General features: G+C 44.8%; 1 protein-coding gene across 2 annotated transcripts in view; it reads right to left on the bottom strand.

Annotated features, from left to right (window-relative positions):
* SLC14A1 (solute carrier family 14 member 1 (Kidd blood group)) overlaps positions 1-24,976 on the bottom strand; it is a 34,878-nt gene extending 9,902 nt beyond the window's left edge. Inside the window, exons 1-5 of one of the 2 annotated variants that reach the window (XM_053408525.1) lie at positions 24,594-24,976; positions 18,512-18,644; positions 14,677-14,866; positions 13,334-13,462; positions 5,534-5,726 (exon numbers count right to left, since the gene is read on the bottom strand). In XM_053408525.1, the coding sequence (XP_053264500.1) occupies positions 5,534-5,726; positions 13,334-13,462; positions 14,677-14,866; positions 18,512-18,644; positions 24,594-24,740 (792 nt within the window). In that variant the 5' untranslated portion in view covers positions 24,741-24,976. Of the gene's footprint in view, positions 1-5,533; positions 5,727-13,333; positions 13,463-14,676; positions 14,867-18,511; positions 18,645-19,510; positions 19,984-24,593 lie in introns of those variants that run through there. The other variant, XM_053408524.1, reaches the window with a different exon arrangement.
* Positions 24,977-25,397: the final 421 nt, after the last annotated feature.

The following is a 25,397-nucleotide window of genomic DNA, read 5'->3' as shown; positions in this document are numbered from 1 at the left end:
ACACTTTGAAGGTCTCTTCACGTAATTATTCAGTGGGTGACCAACTGAAGCTAAAGTGGTTATAGCTAAGGCTAGGACGATTGCTGAGCTTGGATCTGTTCGGACTTCCGGTCAGCGCCAGCGCTTAATGGCGGATTTCTCCCGGAGCTCCCGGGAGAGATCTGCTTCGTGGGTTCGGGTCCAGCAGCCACGGCAGAGCGGGGACCCTCAAAAATCACAGGCGCGTAGCCTGTGAACTGGAGACTCGGCGGGCACCTTTGCGCCCCCCCGACGTTGTGAAATAGCCTTTTTAAAGGCTACGGAACAGCGGAGGGTGTGTGGAGCGGTGCTGAGAGTCGCTTTCACCCAGCCTGCGAAGTGAAGCCGCGTCGCCATTAGCGGAGAGCGCTGATTTCTTCCGGTGAATTTGGACTAATAAGAACAACTTTCCGTGAGTAGGATTGAACTTTAAAATGTAATCGGACGCTAAATTTAAGGAAATTAGGCACCGAGACGGACAAGCACTAAAAAGGAAGTCTGCTTTCCGCTCTTTAGCAAGATCAAAGCAAAAGGCATTCAAGCTGTAACTTTTGAAAGGAAAGTTGCGGGACTTAAGAAATCCACCACCAAAGCAAAGAGCTCCCTCCCCGAAGGCAGGAGGGGGGAAAAAAGATTTTACAGTACTTTTTCTGCCTGCTTAAAAAGAAATTGAACTGTTCACCGCTGCTCTTAAACCTGGGGATCGGACTGCCGGAGTAAAGGAACCGGCTAAGGACTGTCGCTACAAGAAGGTAAAAAAGTAACTGAAATATTGACTTTGGCTACTCTCAACTCAGAAATACTTTACTTTGTTGCACTGTAAAGTTATATGCAGGACACTATTGACCTGGATCGTTTAAAAGAAAATATATATATTTGAAAGGGACTTGGAGGGCTTTTGTTTGTTTTTTGGAAAGTGTGGGACTGACTTGAAGGTAAAGAATTTGCTTTACGCCCTCTAGAGGACTTGTGAATGGTTTCAGCAACAAGTGGAATTTAAAACTTGAGAACTTTTGTTTGACAGCTCAAGAGTGTGGGAATGACCTTGAGTGAAAGATTTTGTTATGGCAGATGGTAAAGAGAAAGAGGACTCACAAGAAACAACTCTGAGATCTGGCAGACAATACAAAATAGATTCCTTTATGCAAAGAAGGGCCTCTGTATCAGGAGCCTCTGGAACTGCAGCTGTCTCAAAGATTAAAGCGAAAACTATGTCTTCTGAAGAAGCATTTGCTAAAGTACTTGGGAAAATAAATGATTCATTGGAGGAATTAAAAAAGCAAGGAGCAGAAACTAAAGTACAACTTGCTGAAACAAATAAGAAAATTGAAGAAATCTCTGGGAAAATCGATTTAAATACAAAAAGTATAACTGACCTTGGGAATAAAGTGAATTCTAATGCAGAAGCAATTGGGAAACTACTGGAGGATTCATCTACAACACGAAAGATAGCTGAGGAAGCTAAAGAAATTGCAACGGCTGCTGAGGAAAAGTTTCCACCGGTGTACAGGAAATTAGATGAGTATGAACTGGCACTCTCTATGCAGGATATGCAATGCAAGGAGAGGAACCTGAGGATCAGACTTGTGCCGGAAAAGGAAGGAGACAACTTGGTGGATTACTTGACAAAAGAATTCTCTGACTTTTGGAAGCAGGAGCTGGACAAGGAAGAATTCAAGATAGAGAGTGCATTTAGACTGGGAACAAGGCAGAGGAAGAACAGACCCAGAGACTGCTTAATAACTTTGAGATCAAAGGAGGAAAGAGATAAAATATTGAACCTGCACAAGGTGAGGGATTGGTTGCATTATCATCAAATAAATGAAGTGTTTAAAATGGACAGTAAAATTGGCTTCCAGGTGGAAAAATCAAAATTGGAGACTGAACTGTTAGAACCAAGTACTAGAAATTTGTCAAAAATGTATAACTTGCTGCTGAAATGGAACACACAAGATGAAACGGTCAAATCAAGTATGATTAAATGGGCTTAGGACATTGGGCATAACATCTTGTTTGCTGATTGGGAAAAGTTGTGGACCACCGGGATGAAATTTACGGCATGTAATGCCTTAAGAGAAAATATTATGAAAATGATCTATAGGTGGTACATAACCCCAGTCAAGCTTGCAAAGATTTACCATTTGCCTGATAATAAATGTTGGAAATGTAAAGAAAAGGAAGGTACATTCTTTCACCTTTGGTGGACGTGCCCGAAGATTAAGGCATTTTGGGAAATGATCTATAATGAACTGAAAAAGGTATTTAAATATACCTTCTCTAAGAAACCAGAGGCCTTTCTCTTGGGTATTGTCGGCCAAGGGGTGTTAAAGACGGATATAACCTTTTTTATGTATGCTACAACAGCAGCTAGAATACTTATTGCGAAGTACTGGAAGACACAAGATCTACCCACTCTGGAAGAATGGCAGATGAAGGTGATTGACTACATGGGCTTGGCAGAAATGACGAGCAGAATCCGAAACCAGGGAAGAGAAGCAGCGGAAGAAGAATGGAAAAAATTTAAGGACTATTTAAAGAAATATTATAAAATTAATGAAAGTTAGAATGATGTTGGACCAGAAAGTAAATGGTTACTATTAGTAATGGTTAAGACAAGGAGAATAAGGAAGATTAAATTAAAATTAAATCAAAATAAGGGAAGATTTGCTGAATAATTGATTAGAATCTGGAATACAGAAAAGGGAGGCATGAGGAAGTCGGGGAAGAAAGGCATAAGAAAATAAGATATGAAATTGTACTTGTTTTTTGTTTTGTTTTTGTCTTTGTTTGTTTATGTATTTGTTGTGTTTATTGTAATGTCAAGTTATGTTTTCGTGGTTATAAAAATTTCTTAATAAAAATATTATAAAAAAAAAGAGCTTGGATCTGTTCGCAGGAAGCATGGCGCTGCTCCTTTCCCACCTGATCACGTTTATTTGCCCTCGTGCCAACGAGAGACCAAAGTCTCCGAGATCCAGGGTGTTTGGAAGTTGGAAAGATCACTTGGATGCCATAACGTGTCAATTGGGCCCAATTAGGCAGTTAGGGGAGTTAGTTGGTGGCGCATATAAAAGTCGATTGCCACAATAAAATCTTATGCACAACTTTACCACCCGGGTGTTTTTCTATGGCTCTGGGGTTGTCATGTAAACCAAACCCACAAACAGCCGCTTTGTGGGTTAGGGGGCAAAGGAAACTGCTTAAAATCAGCGCAAGGTTTGCTGCTGCTATTTCCAGTGTGACCCATGCCAGATTAAACCCTGTGGAGGCCCCTAGTCAGTCAAAATATCAGGGCCCCCTCTCACACTGAACGAAGAAGGCTAGATTGTAATTTTCCATCAATATCACACCAATAATATTTTGATCTGTTGTCGCAGGGCTCCTAAAGGCTGTGGGGCCCAGAGGTCAGTGCCTACTCTGCCTATTTGGTAAACCGGCACTGTTTGTGGCTTACCTAGGCAAATTTGGTGTTGCGCATGGGCCACAGACAATTACTCACACACAGCACCCACAAATCGAGGAGCGGGGAGGAGATCCTGCCTGGGATGTATCTGGTGTTTTTATGTTGTAAACCACAAATAGAAGGGGAAGAAATGGAGGCAGTGAGAGATTTCACTTTCTTGGGCTCCATGATCACTGCAGATGGTGACAGCAGCCACGAAATTAAAAGACATCTGCTTCTTGAGAGAAAAGCAATGACAAACCTAGACAGCATCTTGAAAAGTAGAGACATCACCTTGCCAACAAAGGCCTGTATAGTTAAAGCGATGGTTTTCCCAGTAGTGATGTATGGAAGTGAGAGCTGGACCATAAAGAAGGCTGATCGCCGAAGAATGGTGCTGGAGGAGACTCTTGAGAGTCCCATGGACTGCAAGAAGATCAAACGTATCCATTCTGAAGGAAATCAGCCCTGAGTGCTCACTGGAAGGACAGATCCTGAAGCTGAGGCTCCAAGACTTTGGCCACCTCATGAGAAGAGACGAATCCCTGGAAAAGACCCTGATGTTGGGAAAGATGGAGGGCACAAGGAGAAGGAGACGACAGAGGACGAGATGGTTGGACACTGTTCTCGAAGCTACCAGCATGAGTTTGACCAAACTGCGGGAGGCAGTGGAAGACAGGAGTGTCCATGGGGTCACGAAGAGGCGGACACAACTAAACGACTAAACAACAACAACATGTTGTAAACCACCCTGTGTTCTTCGAGTGAAGGGTGTTATATAAAATAATAATAATAATAATAACAATAATATTAATAATGCCATTAGGCAGAGTGCAGTGACCACCTCAGGCAAACCAAGCATCCTCACTGCTAATAATTCCAAGTTTGCTCCTCAAATCCCCTGTTTCAGCCACCACATGAGTGGGTGAACAGGAACATTATAAAAAACTACTGAAATATTAAGAGCAAGGAGGGGGGGAGCAGATGGACACCACCAGGGAGGGGATTGCAGAAGCACGGGACTGCTACTAAGTAGACCATTTAGGCAACATGCCATAATATCACCACTCTGAGAGCCATAGGGCCTGAGGCGGTTGATATTGGGGGAGGCAATCTTATACGTACTTGGGCCCCAGCATAGAAGCACTGTGAAACCACAAGCCAGGATGAAACCTTGAGTCATGTAATCAACTTATTAAAACTGTATTTGATATTTGATGCTTATTTATATAAAGGTAAAGGGACCCCTGACCATTAAGTCCAGTCACGGACGACTCTGGAGTTGTGTGCTCATCTCGCTCTATAGGCAGAGGGAGCCGGCGTTTGTCCGCAGACAGCTTCCGGGTCATGTGGCCAGCATGACTAAGCTGCTTCTGGCGAACCAGAGCAGCGCACGGAAACGCTGTTTACCTTCCCGCTGGAGCGGTACCTATTTATCTACTTGCACTTTGATGTGGTTTCAAACTGCTAGGTTGCCAGGAGCTGGGACTGAACAATGGGATCTCACCCCGTCACGGGGATTCAAACCGCCAACCTTCTGATCGGCAAGCCCTAGGCTCAGTGGTTTAGACCACAGCGCCACCCACATTCCATCCTTATTTATATACATGCACTCAGTTAGGGCCAACGAGGAAGGCATCAAAGTCAAAATGTGTTTGGGTCAAATTTTTACCTCCAGTACAGTTGTTATACATTGATTATTTATTGAGTTATGGTGCTTTCTTGAAAGACTGTCTATTACCTGTTAATCACACAGTTCCATCCACATTTTTTTTTAAAAAAATAGAGAATAATTTTCACTGGATTCCTTGTCCAGTGTCCATGACTCAAGGCTTGTTCTCAGCTCGATGTTTTGCAATTGTCTTGTCCCTTGGTGCAGAATCCTATTGTGCTCAGCCCAGTATAGGAGCAACCAGAATGTAAAGGGTAATAGATGCAGGAATCGGGCTCCGCAATCCTTTGTCTGAAAGTGGTTTGTTTCCACCCCATGTTCCCTCATTCGGAGGTTCCTCTCCCCCCCCCCCGTATGAATTCCCTTGGCTGAGAGATGCGAGCATTTGAAATGGCCCTTACCAAAGATGCCTCGGCCTCCCACCACGTTATGTTGGGCACCGAGGTCACGGGTTGAATGAGCGTCGAGGGGAAGAAGGGGTTGTGGGGGCCAGTGGCGGCAATGTACATGCTCAAAGCCAGGTTGAAGGGCAGCGTGAAAACTGGCAGGTCCCATTTCCTGAAGACGGAGGCCAAGGCACTCGTGAAAATAGGACTGGAATAGAAAAACAAAAGAGCATCAACATACACAGAGAGGAAACACAACAGAGCTAAGGGGACACAGTTTGGCGTTAAAATGTGCTTACGCTAACTTATATGTATAGATTCACAGTTAGTAATATTGCGTGGGATTCAGCTAAGAGGTCCTGCCAGCAGTGATTTGCACAACGGGATGTCCCATGCAATTTTTTGCATGCAGTCATACCTCATGTTACGTCCGCTTCATGTTACGTTCTTTCAGGTTATGTCCCGCGGAGACATGGAAGTACCGGAAAAGGTTACTTCTGGGTTTCGCCGCTCGCGCATGCACAGACACGCAAAATGACGTCACGCGCATGCGCAGAAGCAGCGAATCACAACCAGCACATGCACAGACATGCCGCTGTGGCTTGCACTCTTTTCATGTTGCGGACGGATCCCCTTCGCAACCAGAGATACCACTGTACATGTTTTTGCAAAGCAGTTTCCATGAATATAATGCATTTCTAATGTTACTTTCATTATTACTGTGGTACCTTGGTTCTCAAGCTTTAGGGAAGCTTTTAATGTTAAATAGACAATTGTATTTTAATATTATGTTGGAAGCCGCCCAGAGTGGCTGGGGAAACCCAGCCAGATGGGTGGGGTATAAATAAATAATAATAATTATTATTATTATTATTATTATTATTATTATTATTATTATTATTATTATTATTATTATTATTATCTGTTCCGGGACTCTGTTCTACTCCTGAAACCGTTCAAAAACCAAAGCGTAGCTTCCGATTGGCTGCACTCAAGCAGAAGTAATGTCGGACGTTCAGCTTCTGAAAAACGTTCGCATACTTACTTCCAGGTTTGCAGCATTCGGGAGCCAATTTATTTGGGAGGCAAGGTGTTTGAGAACCAAGGTACCACTGTGTATGCATTTTAAAGCACGTTTTAGTGTAGTATATGGATTTGCACCAGGCGCATTGGCAGACCAACTCTGGCGTTGCAAAGATGTCTGCAAACGTGAAATGGAGGCTGATGACATCAACCCAGATACGCGAGAATCCCTTGCAGACAACCGCAGTGCCTGGAGACAAGCAGTCAAGTTGTTCATCCATAGCTGTGACCAGATGAGGAGTGACCACTGAGAGGAGCATAGAGAGACGAAATGCCATGGTGCATCTGCAGCAGCACAACTGGACACCTTCATCTGCCCCAGCTGCAACAAAACATGTCTCTCCCATCTCAGTCCCTACAGCCACAGCAGGCGCTGCAACTCTCCAACGGTTTGACTTCAGCCCCGAAGGCGCACTCCTCCATCAACTTCCGAGACAGATGGATGCCAGCAAAAAGTTGGCTGCCAATCTGCATTGCAACATTCAGGGGAGCACAAATTTTGCCGGATGGCTGTGTGTCAACCTGCATATTCCCCCCCCCCCCGCCCTGGAACGTGTGAATCAGGTAGATTTGCCTTTGCATGTAAACTGAATTGAATTTCCCTCCCATCCCTACTCAAAGGAAAATGGGGCAGCGTCCTGTGTGCACAGAGTTGCTTTCGCAAATAGGAGCCTTGAGGAGTTTTGGCTCATACCCAATGTGCACTGGAAAGCACGGAACCAGAAAACACTTAAATGTCTAATAATCGTATTGGGAGGGGGAGTTGGCTTCTGTTTATTTTTTTTATATTTTTACAGAAAGCCTGGAGAAATGGTGAACAAAATTCTACCCAGCTAGCTGCTGCTGCTACAGAAGCCCCAGCAGGCTTCCAAACTGTAGCTATTTTCTGGTGGAATTCAACCACGTACAGGCAAATGCAGGTTGCACAATGAAAGTTGTTTAGGAGATCTTGCGAAACAAACCTGCTTCCCCATCCAAATCGGACTGTTTTGTGATAAGGAAAGCAATTAGAAAAATGTGCTGGAAAGTGTAGGTTGACAGTTGCTTGATGCAACTTTGAGGGCCCCTCCCCCTTATCTCCCCCCATGCTTTCTAGGCATATGTTTGCATTTCCCCAGTCCATTTCTGAGCCCCCCCCTTTTTTGCCCCACAGCTTTCTGTAGGAAACCTGCTCTTTCACACTGAATCGGAGCAAAGGGCAATTAGGGTTTTCTGCGGGTTGCCAAGAATATTAAAGAGAGTGTGTGTCCTGGGATGCCCAGATGACAAGACCCCCTATGTGGTTTTATGCAAAATCCCATTGCAAGCTTAATGAATGGTATAACAAAGATATTTATTGAGATTTTCCACCTTAATACATTAAAAAATCAAAAAACAAAAAACAAAAAAGTTAAAAACACATAAAGTTTACAATCCGTATTTTCAATAACATATTTCCTTGACTTCCCCACACCTCCCCTTCTTATATTCCAATTCAAATTATTAGTTCAACAAGTTCTTATCCCCAATTTTTGACCTTTTTATATTTAATTCATTTTAGAAAAACCAATTTTAACTTATAAACATCAATATTTGTACATCAGTGCTCATTCTTAAAACCTTTTTCTAAAGTCGACCCAAATTCCCTTCCACGAATTCCCCAATTTTCATACTAATAACAAAACAAAATAAAAAAACAGATTATAATTGCGCACCCTTTGGATTCCCAAACCCCACCCCCCCTTTCCCGGTTTTGATCCCCAACAAATGTCCATCAGTCTTAGTCTACTATCAGCCTGGAGACCTCATGTCCGAGGCTCTTAATTCTCTCTCAATTCTTCTCTGCCGGTTTTTTTGGTAGTCCTTAGTATTAAACACCAGATCTCGGAGAAGCTCTGTCCCAATAGGGTCCATGTTTCTTCCAGCCAGACCTCCATACTTAAAAGTGGAGCCCGAATCTTGTTTCTTACTCCTTTTAAGTCCAAATGTCCCGAAAGCTCCAACTTCCACCTTAATCAAATTTGTAATCCGTAGGTCTTCAGATCTCCACATAAGGGGATCTCTCCATTCTTCAATCTCCAATTCAGACCAGATTTTCATCATCCAGTACTTATTTTCCTTTGTAACCATCTTGTCAGGCCTCTGGCTCTCCTTTGTCATCTGCAACATTACCTCTCCTCCTTCCTTTTCCTCAGAAACAACATATATCTCTTTCTCCACACTCTCAAATCTCTCAAGTTTTTCTTCTTGTCCAGCTGCATGAACTTCCTGAGTCAAATCCTTATCAAATTCAATGAATTTGTTTACTGTTAAGTCCAGAGTTGCAACATTGGTAGCCAAAACATCAATTTGGCCTTGTAACTTTCCCAAGAGAAGAAAAACTCTGTCTAATATAGCTTGAATTTTTCCTCCTTCAGCCATTCTTTTGGTTACTTAATCTTCCTTCCAGTTCAAATCCAAAAATCAAGTTAGTTTGTATCAGTTCTTCCTTGTTTTCAACAAAATATAACCAAATTGTAACAAATATATCCAGCAGAGACAGCAGAAACAAAGTTCTCTTTTTCCTTCTTGACAGCTAATTTGACAGCTGTCAAACTCTTCTATATCTCCTCAACAGGCTCTCTCGTGGATCACTCCCGGGTCCGGGGGGGTGGCACTTCAGCTCTCAAAATTAGCTCTTATCCTCCAGTAAAATTACTTATACTGCCAAATCGTGAAATTAATGTCTTTTACCCAATAAAGAAGAAGAAGTTCTCTCGACCTTAGTTAACTAGTCCTTGCTTTAAATTATTTACAAGATGGGGAGACGGACTTCCTGTTTGTGCCTTCCCCGATCGTGCCTAATTCAAAAAATTTTTTTCTTTGCAAATCCAATTTCTGTACTACTCACGGGTTGTTGCTTTTAAAGTCCAATTGTTCACAAGAAGAAGTCAGCGCTCTCCGACCATGGCATGCGGCTTCACTCCGCAGGAGAAGCAGTCGACTCTCAGCACCGCGCCGCTCGCCCCGTCCCCCGTTCCGAAGCCTTTAAAAAGGCTCCTTCGCGGGTCGGGGGGGGCGCAAATGGTGCCCGCCGAGTCACCAGGTTCACAGGCTTCAGCGCATGTGATTTCTGAGGGTCCCCGTGTCACCGCAGCGGCAAGACCCAAATCCTGCGGAGCCGATTCCCTCCGGAGCTCGGAGGGAATCCGCCATTAGTCGATGGCGTTAACCCGGAAGTCGGGCAATTAGGGTTTTCTGTGGGTTGCCAAGAATGTTAAAGAGAGAGTGTGTGTGTCTTGCGGAGAGTTGCCTGCATGCTGAAGCCTGCCCTCGCTGAGATCAGCGCGTCCAGGCTTCGCGGACCTCTCCGCAAGCAGCGGGAGCCAGCGCTGGGCTCCCACAGCTTGCAGAGAGCTGCCTGTTTGGGGGCTGGGGTCGGGGGAAGCTAGGGCGGGCCTCCCCCGCCACAGCCCCGCGCCTGGGGGAAAAATAATTTCCCCCCCTTTATTTCCCCCCCAAAAAAACTAGGTGCGCCTTATGGGACGGTGCGTCCTATAGGGCGAAATATATATATATATGTTTTCAGTGAAAAATCTTCAACGAAAGAAAAGGAATATGAAAGATGTGAATAATATGAAAAGAAAGAAAGAGGGAAAATAACCAATACAATAGACTAGAGTACACAACTAGAGTATATAAGTGATGCAATTAATCGAATAAATGTAAAATTATTATTAACAAGACATTACACTTTTTATGAATGGATTCCAAACATTGTTGCATTTATCCATACAATAAAGGTAAAGGTGAAGGACCTCTGGACAGTTAAGTCCAGTCAAAGGTGACTATGGGGTTGCGGCACTCATCTTGCTTTCAGGCTGAGGAAGTCAGCGTTTGTCGACAGACAGCTTTCCAGGTCATGTGGCCAGCATGACTAAACTGCTTCTGGTGCAACAGAACACTGTGATGGAAACCAGAGCGCACGGAAATGCCATTTACCTTCCCGCTGCAGTGGTACCTATTTATCTACTCTCATTGGTGTGCTTTCGAACTGCTAGGATGGCAGGAGCTGGGACAGAGCAATGGGAGCTCACCCCATTGCGGGGGTTTGAAACGCCGACCTTCTGATCAGCAAGCCCAAGAGGCTCAGTGGTTTAGACCACAGCACCACCCGCGTCTCTTATCCATACACTATCTGCATCTAAAAGAGTGGGTTTTGCAGGGAAAGTGGCAGGGAAGAAAAAAGTGCTTGCACACGACTGCAAAAGCATGAACCAGTGGCTAGAAAGTGAGGAGGAAATTTGGTGTGGATAAGACCTTTGTCGAATCTCCCCACAAAAAGATCAGAATGAGTGCTCAGCAGAGAGCAAAAGTGCTCCCCCTTTGGAAACAGATTGGAATGCATGCTCAGTAACTGGGTTTTTTTTTGTCCTCAGAGCCAAAGGGAGAAGTTTTATCACATTGGCATTTTTGGTTTGTTTTATTTTGTTTTGGCGTTACTGGCTCATATTTCTCAAAGTGATACACAATACACAATGCGCAGCATGGAATGTAACCTTCCTGTTGAATAAACCTCATGCGATAAACTTGTTTCGGTTCAGTGTTCAGTTTATATGAAGGGAGGGAAAATTGTTTTTGAAATGAATGGAAAGAAAGGAACCAGTTAGTGGGAGTTTGTAGAACTATGTCAATGAAAAATCACAAAACAAAAAACCAAAAAGGAACTTGAGGTAATTTCTGGTTTAGCAGACACACAGGATATAGTGAAGCACAGTGGTACCTTGGTTTAAGAACAGTCTGGTTTAAGAATGATTCAGTTTACAAACTCCGCAAAACCGGAAATAGTGTCCCGGTTTGAGAACTTTACCTCAGTCTAAGAACGGAATCCAAACGGTGGAAGGGCACTGGTGGCGGGAGGCCTCATTAGGGAAAGCGTGCCTCAGTTTAAGAATGGTTTTGGTTTAAGAACGGACTTCCAGAATGGCTTAAGTTCATAAACGGAGGCACCACTGTAGTTAGAATATTGGACAAGGCCTGTAAAACCCAGACTCAATTACTCACTTAGAATGAAACCACATAATACATTAGCTCTGCATGTGTGCCTTTAGGTGAAGGATTTTTTTTTTTTAAGAAACCACACCAAATATCAACATGAGTGTGTCAGGAGCTCGTCCTACACTCAAGTAGGACCCTGGCAGAGACACCTGTCTGACTGGCATGTTCTCTCCCTCCTGGTCGATTGTTTGGGAGCTTCAAAAGCTTTCTTCTGCCCGAACATCACAGCAACTGATGCCAACAGACACCGGCACACTTAGGGATCCACAGAGTCTTCACAACTTGTGTGACAGACCTCAGCAACTCAGCATTTTGGCTAATCTATTTTATTTACATATAAACACACACGGAGCACTGTAACATGGCTCCCTCTCTCTCTAGCATCAGACAGCAAAGAGAAAGAGAACAAAGGACAATAGTCCCACTTCACGGAACACAGTAACACAAACATCCTGTCTCCATCACTTTCCACTCTGTGGAGTCAAAACATACACCGTCATGTGATAGACAAAATCCCATGACTGCAATCATGGAGCAGGAATTCTAACAGAGTGCATTGTCATCTGCTGTTTATGCAAAATCCCATTGCAAGCTTAATGAATGGTATAACAAAAGTTCAGGAGCTGGCCTTCTGGGTCATAGTTGCTTCTCTTAAAGGAGCCGGTTCTTTTTGGCATCCCTCTGTCTTGAGAGATAATGTGTGTGTGCCTCTGAGGGTGAAGTCAAACTGCTGGAGGATTGCGGCACTTGCTGTGATTGCAAAGACTGGTAATTCACAACTGCTACCTCCTGCATTGCTTTTTGCTGCATTAACAGCATCCAAGTGACTTCCCTGGGGCGCAAGCCTGGGCAGTGTGTGTCCTGGGATGCCCAGATGACAAGACCCCCTTCTCAGCCTCACTGATGTGGACCAAAAGAAAGCAGAGCAAGATGTTTGGCGCCAGTCTGGCTGCAGGAGTTGAAGATGGAGGCATGCAAGGAGCCACCCAACAGTTTTAGGGAATCCACTATGGATTTGTGTAGGGTTTACTCCTTAGTACAGTGGAACCTTGGGTTGCGAATGTGATCCTTGTGGGAGGCATGTTTGCAACCCGCAGCGCTGTGTCTGCGCACGCATGGGTCGCAATTCGGCGCTTCTGCGCATGCGCAAAGCGTGATTTAGTGTTTCTGCGCATGCGCGAGTGCCGAAACCCAGAAGTAACCCGTTCCAGTACTTCTGGGTTCAGCACGGTGCACCACCCGAAAAAACATAACGTGAAGTGTCTGTAACCCAAGATACCACTGTATTTTCTTCTCCTGAAGATGTCCCGAAAGGCCAGATATTTAGTTGATCATGCATACATTAGGAGGTGGGGAGAATCTGGATTGGGACCTTAATGGGGGGGTATGATAGCTTCTATGCTTCCAGGAAGGAAGGAGGGAAGGAAGGAAGGAAGGAAGGCCAATTGGCAACATGCTGCCAATCCAAATATTGGATTCCAACACCCATCACCCAATATCTGAATTCCAGCACCCATCAGCTGCAGCCAACATGGTCCATGCTTAGGGCTGAAAGGAACTGTAATCCAGCTATATCTGGGGCACCAGGTTGGCTACCCTTGTATAATATAAATGCACCTTATGGCCTGATGGTGAGAGGAGTAGAAAGTGGACAGGGGGCAAAGTGGAGAAGCACACACACACACAAAATGCACACTTGGAACCCAAAATACTTACCACGTCATGGACATGAGAGCAACAGGAAGCAGAAGCCACCAGTAATATTCGCCCTTGTCGGAAAACACAGCCATGAGCATTCCTACCAGCACGCCATTGTAGCCGTAGAGTCCTGCAGCAATGGCTGACCTGTGTGAGGAGCAAAAGAGGTCAGAAATGCTTACAACTGTATCCTCATCCGCAGTCGCTGCTGAAGCTGAGGGTCTGAGGAGCAGTCTTGATGACTGCAGATATTTGCCTCTGCCCCAGGCTGTGACCAAGAGTGATAATGGACAATGTCTGCCCTTGCCTAATGGTTGAGGGTCTCTGTGGGTTGCTGGCAAGGAAGGGATGATTCCTGACCACATTCTCTGAAATATACTCGGAGCTGAGTGTTGATTTCATGCTCTTTATTTCAGCTCATGGTAAACAGTGAGTGAGTGCGTTTTCCCTCAAAACCTCTGGCTATATATACATTATTTTAACAATGTGTGATTGGCTGATTCAACTCCCCTCCTGGAGCCTGATTGGTCTGCTCCTGCAGGCCAATCAGGTTGCTGATTCACTTCCTCCTGGAGCCGGATTGGGCGGCTGCTGCAGACCAATCAGGTTGCTGCCTTCTAGGACCCTACCTGCCTATTGTTCTAGAATCCAAGCTCGGTAAAAAGGTAAAGGGACCCCTGACCATTAGGTCCAGTCGTGGCTGACTCTGGGCTTGTGGTGCTCATCTCGCTTTACTGGCCGAGGGAGCTGGTGTACAGCTTCTGGGTCATGTGGCCAGCATGACTAAGCCACTTCTGGCGAACCAGAGCAGCGCACGGAAACGCCGTTTACCTTCCCACCAGAGCAGTACCTATTTATCTACTTGCATTTTGACGTGCTTTCGAACTGCTAGGTTGGCAGGACCAAGCTCAGTACATAACACTTATTATTCCCCTCCACTGAACAGTATAATTCTGCTCACAGAACTTCAGCTTTCTGTGTCCAAAATTTCAGTCTAATGTATTGCAGAACATAGGATATTTGTGGAGTTGTCAATAAGCCCAGTAGCCTAATAATAATAATAATAATAATAATAATAATAATAATAATAATAATAATTTCTATATCGCCCTTCACCTGAGGATCACAGGACTGTTTACAACATAAACACACACGCACACACACAAAACACACACACCATAATAACAAATAAAAACAAAAACACCCCCAGTTTAAGAGGCCGCAGATTATTTAATTGGCCAAAGGCTTGGGAGAAGAGGAATGCTTTTGCCTGGTGCCTAAAGATATGTATATATAAGCATGTAAAACAAGAAAAGAGAAGGGATTTGAGGCATGAAAGAATAATTCAGGGGCAAACCTACCTCTCCTGGCACAGGATCAGTGCTGTTAATGTTGAGACAATGACTCCAGTGCAACATGTCAGTGTGATCCAAGGGCTCTGGACAAGGAATCCGGCTAACATGAGCAGACCACTCAGCGGGTTGCTGACAAACATCACCTGAGAGATGCCACGCAGGACCCAGTCGACAAACTGAAACACCAGAGGCTTATCTGAAAGAGAATGTCCCCATTGGGCCAAAGATTTTGGGTATAGTATACAGTTAAAAGACTGGGAAAAACTGTGGAAAGAAGGGTTAAAATTTAGTGCATGCAATGCTTTGAAAGAAAATGTGATGAAAATGATGTATAGGTGGTATATCACCCCTGTGAAATTAGCTAAAATGTATAAAACAAGTAATAAATGTTGGAAATGTAAAGACAAGGAAGGAACTTTCTATCACATGTGGTGGGAATGTAAAAAAGTGAAAAACTTCTGGGAAATGATATATAATGAGATGAAAAAAATGTTGAAATATACATTTATTAAGAAACCAGAAGCATTTTTACTTGGCATTGTAGGAGATGATATTAACAGACAGGATTATAAGTTGTTTTTATATGCAGTGATGGCAGCAAGAATATTATTGGCACAAAAATGGAAGCAAGAAGAGTTACCAATGAAAGAAGAATGGCGGATGAAATTGATGGACTATTCAGAATTGGATAAATTAACAGGAAGGATTCAAAACCTCCGGGACCAGAGATTCTTAGAAGACTGGAGTAAATATATGAACTATTTGAAAAGCAATTGTAGTGAACAGATTATGCTAGTAGGACTGCAAGAAGTTCTGTAAGGAGGACTTTGTGAAATATTGCAAGAAAAACTATGAGGAGAATTATTAGTTAATGATAATTAAGAGTAATAGAGAAATTAAGAAATGCAGAACAAGGGATAAAGAATGGAAAATCATCAGAGGTGTTGACGGAAGTCTAAAATATTGTATAAGATAAGAAGTTATGTTAAATGAATGTTGGAAATGATATGTAAAAAAAAAAACAATAAAAATGTATACATTGGAGCACCTAAGTGCAAAAAAAGATGGTGCCTGAAAACATGACTAAAGGCTCACACACAAGATGACGAGGGAGGGGTCCAAAGGGAGAGGCAGAAGAAGATAAGAAGAGCCTTTGCTGGATCAGGCCAAGGGCCCATCTAGCCCAGCCTCTTGTTCTCGCAGTGGCCACCCAGATGCATCTCAAACAGGGCTCTAGAACAAGAACACCCTCAGACCCTAAAAGTTCTCCTATTTTCCAGGGACAGTCCCGGATTTACAGAAGCCGTCCTGGTTTCTGATTTGATCCCGGAATGTCCCACTTTTCCTTAGGATGTCCCTATTTTAATCAGAGAAATGTTGGAGGGTATGGAGTTATATATAACTATACAACCTTTAGAAGACATCAGAAGGCAGCCCTTTATAGGAAAGTTGTTTATGTTTAATGTTTTATTATGTTTTTATATATGTTGGAAGCTGCCCAGAGTGGCTGGGGAAACCCAGTCATATGGGCAGAATATTATTATTATTATTATTATTATTATTATTATTATTATTATTATTACAGTGGTACCTCGGGTTACATACGCTTCAGGTTACATACGCTTCTGGTTAAAGACTCCACTAACCCAGAAATAGTACCTCAGGTTAAGAACTTTGCTTCAGGAGGAGAACAGAAATCGTGCAACAGAGGAGCAGCGGCAGCGGGAGGCCCCATTAGCTAAAGTGGTGCTTCAGGTTAAGAACAGTTTCAGGTTAAGAACGGACCTCCAGAACGAATTAAGTACTTAACCTGAGGTACCACTGCACTGTATTATTATTATTATTATTATTATTATTATTATTATTATTATTATTGTTATTATTGAATAGGATGTTCCTATTTTCATTGGAGAAATGTTGGAGGGTATGCACCCTCCCCTCTTGCAGTTACCAACAACTGGAAGCATTGATAGCCTTATGTTCCATGAATTTGTCCAATCCTCTTTCAAAGCCATCCAAGGCACATGACACACTAACTTTGTTAATGCTAACAAGGGCTGGACTTAGATAAGTGACCACCTGGGAATGCTGTGTACACAGCCTTGACCGTCTCTGGAGGAAAAGCAAATAAACTGCACACTTTTAACCAAGGCAATGTAACAAGATCAATAGCAAGCACAGCAATGTGCACTGGCCATTATTCTCTGCGGAGCAAAAGGGCAGCATCGCTCAGCCCTTGTGGAAGAGCTGTAGCTCAGCAGAAACACATCTGCTGTGTGTGCAGAAGGTCCCAGATTCATTCCCCATCATATCCATGTGGGTCGGGAGAGAACGCTGCCTAAAATCCTGGAGAACATCTGCTGCCAGTCATTGTAAAAAGGTAAAGGACCCCTGGACGCTTAAGTCCAGTCAAAGGCGACTCTGGGTTTGCGGCGCTCATCTTGCTTTCAGGCTGAGGGAGCCGGCGTTTGTCCACAGACAGCTTTCCACAGCCACCATGACTAAACCACTTCTGGCGCAATGGAACACCGTGACGGAAACCAGAGCACACGGAAACGCCGTTTATCTTCCCGCCCCACTGGTACCTATTTATCTACTTGTACTGGTGTGCTTTCAAACTGCTAGGTTGGCAGGAGCTGGGACAGAGCAACGGGAGCTCACCCCGTCGCGGGGATTCGAACCGCCAACCTTCTGATCAGCAAGCCCAAGAGGCTCAGTGGTTTAGACCACAGCGCCACCCGCAATGCTGAGCTAGATGAACCCACAGTTTGATCTATGTTTCCGCAGGACATTTTATTAGGTGCACTCACTGGATCCTGAATACTTAGCAAGCATTGGGCAAGTATTTAAACACTCACTGACCATGCACTGTCAAAATGCACAAAGAGGCAGATTTTGGGGCGCAAATTGTAGCACACTCCAGTAGGTCTTTGTTACCGTTGTTTGAAAGTTTATAGTCTGGGACAGTTTCCAACGCACATATTCTCAGCAGCATCTGGTAGGGCCCTTACCACTGACAGAGTTGTAAAATATGACACATGTTTATTATTGTTTATAAAAAAATAAAATAAACCACACCGTTTTGCAATTGGGGAGTTGACTGAGCAGCGCGTCAACTGCTGGCAGAGTTCATGCCGGAGATAAAAAACCCAGCTTATTTATGTTGCTTACATCTAAGATGGCAGATGGCGTGAGTGTGTCCCTGCCAGCTTGTGCTGGGATTGCGACACACCCGCTCCATGTGTATAACTTAAAACTTCGTGTTGGAATTTGGGCAAGATAAACCGATGGTCTGGGAGCAGGGTGGCGGAGTGGATCTCAAAAATAGGAAACTTAGGAACAAAGGAATAAACATATTGTGATATGTGCATGGGGGAAAAGAGAGGACAACACCAGACCTAGCAGGACAGGCCCAGGATTGTGGGAGGCCCTCAGTGCAGAGTGACCAGGGATGTTTTGAACCTGAGGCTCCTGGTCTCTGAGCTCTGCTGCCTTACTTCCTGTTCCCACCCACTGCAAAACTACTAAACTGAGCTTCGTGGTTTGATGGAGCCACCTAGACTGCAACACTGGGCTAGAATGGACCATTGGTCTAATCCAGAAGGCATCCTCCATATTATGTTCTTCTTGGACTCAGGAAATGTGTCCTGAGTCCCAGTGGTGAGAGATAATGAAAGTTGTAGTCCATCATCTCCTGGAAGACAACAGGCTTCCCAGGATTGTGCTGTTGGTACAGGAGAAGCTTTGAAGATGAGCAGGCACTCAAGCAAAGGTCTCCAGGTCCAAAAGCAATGTTGCATCATTCTGGTTCTCATCGGTGCATCATCTGCTATGTGCTTACCTTTCAGCCAGTCTCCCAATGCCTTCATGTCCCCCGTGATGTAGCTCAGGGCTCTGCAGATTTTCCCCGTCTGGGGTTGCATTTTGCTAGACTTTTCTCCGGCGTCTTCCATTTCCATTGCAGTGTTCAGACCCTGCCAGGAACAAAAGCAACAATACATAGGACTTCACACTGTGATCATGAATATCTCCCAAGTTGATGTGCTCCTCCTGTCAGAAGTCCAGGTTCCCAGAAGCTTAGCTAATTAAAAAGGAGGATTTGTTGCAAAAAAACCAAACAAACAGATAGCTCTGGACAACTCTAACAAAACTTCTGACCGATATCGTTACTCAAGATGACCCTTCTAAGGAGTCCTTCTGGGATCTAAAGAAGATATTGAACTTACGACTTTTACGTCTCTTGTTTTGCTTCCGGTCTAACAACCCTCCCATTTGCTGGCTTTTGGGACTGATTGGCTTGCTCCAACCTCTTCCTGTTCCAACAAACTATCTCCTTGCCTGTTTGCGCCTAACCAATCTTCCAGAGAGCTTTGGCTGTGTTCCAGCCAGCTCTCAGTCATTCTCTTGGTAACCCACATTCCAGTGCCCATGGGAGTTGCACTGGGCACTGGGCACTGTTCAGCCTGCAGCAGATCTAACTCTCTCTGTTCTGCAGCAGGCTGTAGAGTTTCATTAGGAGTTGGCTCATTCCTGACACCTCCTTTCCCATATTAGGACTAGAAGCAATTCAGAGAAAAGCTGGCCGGGGAGAAGCAGCTGGTCCAAAGGTACTCCTGTGAAATCCACAGGGACAGCCAACATCATGCCCTCCCAAGTCCCATCAGCCTCAGCCAGCAAGGCCAATGACCAGCAATGACAGGAGTCGTGGTCCAACTAATTCTGCCGGAACATGAAAAACAAAAGGGGTCCAGGAATAATCAGATCCACCCAGTAGGCCTTCCACCAAGCTGACCTCTGAACCTGATGCTGTAGATGCTGGCCATGTTCCAAGTATGCCTACCTGGCCTTGCAGCCTCTCCAGTAGTGGCATGCTTTGAGAGGGGTCGTGGGCATAAGCTGGGCAGCGCTGGCTCTTAAATTCAGAGTCATAAGGCTTGTGTCCATCTGGGGGGGTGTTTGTTGGGACTAGAATGGCGGAGTGCCCGGAAATGTCGGCGAGAGAACATCCATCCATCTCTCCCTAGCATGGCATGTGTGATAAAGGGCAGGGAGAAGGAAGTCAGTAAATGAACCCATTCTCTGCCTTGGCAAGACGTTTATTGTTTTATAGGTGCCTGGTTGGGTGCCCTCATTCTGCTCTTGTTTGATTATATCTCTCGTGACTACTGTGCTGGCCTTTGTTGAATGAGATGCACAATGCAGGTGGAATGTCATCTTTTGTTGGTCTCTCTTCCGCAAGTGGAGGTTTTGCATTTCCAACACAACTGCTGAAAGGCTCTCTGCTGTAGTGGTTGGTGGGACAACGGTGCTTACCTGACTTCCCGGCAGCAGAGTCCCTGCTTCTTACTGGGAGGGAGAGTGAAAGGAGCAAGGCAGCAGAGAGGTCAGTGCTGTGCAATTGTGCAGGCAGAGTGTTCCTGCTGGTGCGTTTCCACAGCATCAATGTCACCACCACCTTGCCCCTCTCACTTCCCTCTGGTAAACAGCAGAGACTCCACAGCCAGGAGGTTAGGTAAGTGCTGTCATCCTACCCCACCATCCGCTACTGTTTCTCCTGAATTTTTGTGTACGGAGCCCCCGGTCGTTTGATGGACTATTGACCTGTACACCACTAATCTGCTGCCACCAACCAGGTTCTCCCCGGTGAAACACTTAGTCCCAGTTCGGTTTTCAAGTTAGCAACGAAGATTGTAGTTTACTGCAAACACAACTACAGTGGTACCTCGGGTTGCATACACTTCAGGTTACAGACGCTTCAGGTTACAGACTCCACTAACCCAGAAATAGTACCTCAGGTTAAGAACAATTTCAGATTAAGAACAGACCTCTGGAACAAATTAAGTACTTAACCTGAGGTACCACTGTAAAATTTAAATGCATTCAAAATGCTGTTACCCTTTACCCTCTTAGTCTTATTTTATCCTGTCTCTAACTCACTCTAACTCTTCTACCTCCCTTCACACAAGAACCAACTGCACTTTCTTATTCTCACAAATGTTCTTAGGGGGAAATGCCTTCACAGAAAATCCAGCACTTCTCTTTCTGTTCGCTGAAAAGCAGAAATGATCAGAGGGAAACCCAACATGTGCAGGGTGCCTTTCCCCCAAGCCTTGAACAGAAACTAGTAACCACTTGCAGAGTCAAGACAGAGGACTGAGAATGTGCTTTTGGAAAAAACGTGGTGTACAGATCGTGCTTTGCAGTTTACATAGGTATTCTTTGCTGCTAAGGATAGGACTACATTTTCACCTGGGTAAGGGAACTTTCTTTGCCTGCGATGTGTGTTGACTGACTCAACGGAGCTGTTTGGTTTACCCAAGAGCAAAGTTTACATTTGTTCGCTCCTCTTTTCTCTTTTCGGCACGCTGGTATTTTGAACTGTGCCCCCCTCCCACTGAGGCCCCCTCTCAGGTCCCCTCACCCCCTTAAGTGCCCACAGGACTGAAATGTTGGAAAGGCTCTAGTGAGAACAAAGGGGTTACTACAGCACAGAGCTGTAGCAACTCTCTAGAAGCCTGTAGCTTTATTATTGCACTGGTTCTGACAGATTGACAAAAAGCAATAAAAAAAAGAGTTTCACATGCAGTTGTAAAGATATGGTGAAATAATATTATGCAGGAGGAAAGTCCTTGCTACTTCTCAGATCACAGGCCTGATTCGGACAGGATCTCCTTGTTTTGAGCACAGAATTGTAAATTGAACCCAATCCCCCCGATGCAAGGCAGAATCACCCCAAGATTATCTCGCTCATCAGGCCACACAGTTAGGAGTCACAGGCAGCAGTTATGAGTTACCAGCCTCTGCAGCTACTGCAGGTGCTGTGATTCTCCAATGGTTTGATTTCACCCTGAGAGGCACACTCCATTGTCTCTCAAGACAGATGGATGCCAACAACTTGGGAGTGGGGGCTGAAGTACATTCTGAAGGCGGGAGTGCAAAATTCAGCAATGTTTCCCTTGACTTATTGGGCTAGCAACCCCCTATTCTGTTTTATTATTTTATTTTATTTACACCCTGCTTTTCACACACACAGCAACATAAAATCTCAAGGCTTAAAAACAACAACACATAACAAGAACCAAATGGAGGGGTGCCGATTTCTTCTCCCAGAAGGCTGCTCTGAATTGCAGTGTAACATCAATCCTGGAGTACTAAAAACAGTGTCAAGAAGCTGTGTGTGTGTGTGTTGTTGTTGTTTCATTTTGCATTCTGGCCTTCAAAATTCACCTTGAGCCCCAAACAATGAGCAGGAAATGCCTAATTTGCTTCCCGAATCTGAAATTTCCTTTCCGAGTGAGATGGTTAGTGAGAATTGGGTTTTATAACCTGTTATGGAAGTGAGAACTGGACCATAAAGAAGGCTGATCGCTGAAGAATTGATGCTTTTGAGTTATGGTGCTGGAGGAGACTCTTGAGAGTCCCATGGACTGCAAGAAGATCAAACCTATCCATTCTGAAGGAAATCAGCCCTGTGTGCTCACTGGAAGGACAGATCCTGAAGCTGAGACTCCAATAATTTGGCCACCTCATGAGAAGAGAAGACTCCCTGGAAAAGACCCTGATGCTGGGAAAGATGGAGGGCACAAGGAGAAGGGGAGGACAGAGGACGAGATGGTTGGACAGTGTTCTCGAAGCTACCAGCATGAGTTTGACCAAACCGCGGGAGGCAGTGGAAGACAGGAGTGCCTGGCGTGCTCTGGTCCATGGGGTCACGAAGAGTCGGACACGACTAAACGACTAAACAACAACAACAAATCTAGGGTTGTGGAGAAGGGCAACCAAGTTTGGTAATATAGGGCCAGCCGTACTATGCTGAGGAAGCTGGTTTTGGGTGTTATGAAAGGGCCACAAATTCATTACGATCGGTGTTTGCATTGCCAGTGAGAAACGCGCTTGTGGGATCTTCTGCCACAGCTGCCAAAATAACTCGGCCGGGGTTCATATTCTGCATCCTGGTTTGTGAGGGCTGGAGGTGGGCAGGATCCTCAAATTGCTGCACTTGATGCAGAAAAATGTCTTTAGCTCACCCTGGTTCGAGTCAAGCTGTTGAAATCATCATCTATCAAGAATGCCCATTTCTGGGAAGCAGATCTCTGAACTATCTCTGTATGAATTACCGTATTTTTCGCTCTATAAGATGCACCAGACCACAAGACGCACCTAGTTTTTGGAGGAGGAAAACAAGAAAAAAATATATTCTGTATCTCAGAAGCCAGAACAGCAAGAGAGATCGCTGCGCAGTGAAAGGAGCAATCCCTTTTGCTGCTTTGGCTTCTGGGATAGCTGCGCAGCCTGCATTCGCTCCATAAGACACACACACATTTCCCCTTACTTTTTAGGAGGGGAAAAAGTAAGTCTTATGGAGCAAAAAATAGCGTATGTTCCTCATGGATTTGCTGCTTTTAATCTTCTAGTAGGGAGCTGCTTAAGTAGCTAGATGCCCGGAGGGCACAAACCAACACCAGTCTGCTGATGTCCATTAAACATCTATCCCACCAGCCCAAGAAATTTGACGATTAGTTCCACACCTCTTGACAAGTCAATAATCCGTTTCTGCTACTAGGATGAACTCTCCCAATTTTGCCAGCACGAATGTCTTCAAAACAAGCAAACTGCCCATCGGTTAGGATTAAGCATGAATAAAAAGCACAAGGTGGTTCAGCTTCCAGAGACTCATCTTAATTTCAAAGTACTGTACTTGCTGTCTGTTCCTGCCTCTTATCTCTTCCTGCTGGTTGTAGTTTGTCGGGGACGCTTTTAACAGACAGCAAGAAGCCAGATAAGCAAGATGCGCAGAGTCAGCCAGAACATGTTTACTCAGAAACAGATCCCACTGAGCTCAATGGGGGTTTACTCCCAAGTCAGTGCGCCTAGGATTGCAGTCACGGTCTGTCTGATGGTGGGACACCGTAAAGCAACAAAAACACCTGCCACAAGTGGTTGGTGTAGAATTAGGAATAGTTTACAGTGCAAGCCTATATGCATATCCTTGAAATTAAGTTTTACACAGAGTAGACCCATTTAAATTAGTGGAGCTAACTTCATTATGTTCATTCAATTCAACGAGTGCTCTGAGTAAAGTTTGCAACCAATTGCGTTTAATGGTCCCTACTCTTAGGGATGTGTGAATCTTTCAGTTCTGGTTTCTCATTTTTCCAAACTTGCATCCAGTTCTCTACATTTCCATGGCAATTCGTAATTTTTTGTAAAAAGTCGTATGAAAATTCATTAGTATTTCTGTTCAAATTTCTGCATGCACATTTTTTTGCTGGCTGCTTCCCTTAAAGTACACATTTTCACAAAGCAATTTCCCCATATGCAATGCATTATCGTACGCTATTTTCATTAATCAATGCCTGATTAGGCAGACCTTGCCCTAGCACATGCATTTGGGTAAACGCTGCATTGCAAAATTCAGAGAAGGGCAGCTCTTGAAGGACAGCTACGTTTTGCTTCGCCCCTTGTTTCGAAAAAGTGCAAAGCATATTGAATTTCACCACAATCTCTACTGCCAAGTAAGTGGGCATATAGGGTTGCAGCCTGAGCCTGCCCTGGCGCATCTTAACTCATGTGTCCCACTGAATGACTGCCTAACTGTGCGCAACCTTAGGAGTTGCACAGTTGCATTCTAGCTCAATTTATTTCCTTCTGGATAGTTAAAAAAGAAAAAAACCTTTCCTAGCAAGGTGTGCAGAATCAGATACTTCAGAGAGCCCCAAACCAGGAAAGTCCACTGTTAGGGTGACGAGATGCGGGGAAAAGGGGGGGGATTACTACAGCAAACTTACACCTGTTGAAATCCCCCCTTTGGAATCCAACTGCTAAAAAGTGCAGGGATCTTATTCTCTTCTGCATCTGACCAGGCCAGGCACCCTAGCACTCCCACACTGCCTTAAACAAGCAAAGATGTCATCTCATCTTACCGTGAGCAGCTGCCTGGCCAGGAAGCCTCCTTCTCTGCCAAGTTTTATCGCTTTGCAGAGAGCGTGCAGAGACAGCGCTAGTGGGAGGGTGCCTGCACTGCATTGCTTTATATAGCCCACAGCAACTCCAAGCACACCATAAGTCATCCTGGCAGCCTTTCTCCGCCCATTCCACACATTCACCTGGCTCTCTCCCAGGTGGTCTTAGGAGGGGAGCTTTTTGCCTTCTTCCCCTCCTCTTGGCGTTTTGACCAAGTCGCTTGGAACTACAAAGCATGCATCCTGTTTTCTTCTTGATGTTTCCTTGCTCTCACCTGTCTTTCCACCCTCTGTACGCCTACTTTTCTCTCCAGCAATGGAAGATTCAAACACACACACACACACACACATTTTCGCTCTCTCTCTGGGAGAGCTAAGTACATGTTTTCTTTCAGGGAGGGCTTAAAAGTGCAAAACTGTGCCTGGATCGCACCTGCTAGATTTCTTTGAGTGGAAGGAACAAAATTTGCCGTACCACATAATGGGGGAGAGACCAAGGAGGGTGGCCAGCCCTTTAATATTACAGTGGTACCTCGGGTTACAGACGCTTCAGGTTACAGACTCTGCTAACCCAGAAATAGTACCTCGGGCTAAGAACTTTGCTTCAGGATGAGAACAGAAATCGCGCGGCGGCAGCGTGAGGCCCCATTAGCTAAAGTGGTACCTCAGGCTAAGAACAGTTTCAGGTTAAGGACAGACCTGCAGAACGAATTAAGTTCTTAACCCAAGGTACCACTGTATTTGAAACTCCTGCTCTGGAGGGTA

Source organism: Podarcis raffonei, chromosome 11, assembly GCF_027172205.1.
Source record: "Podarcis raffonei isolate rPodRaf1 chromosome 11, rPodRaf1.pri, whole genome shotgun sequence".
NCBI lineage: Eukaryota > Metazoa > Chordata > Lepidosauria > Squamata > Lacertidae > Podarcis > Podarcis raffonei.
This window is presented reverse-complemented; position numbering and strand designations above follow the sequence as displayed.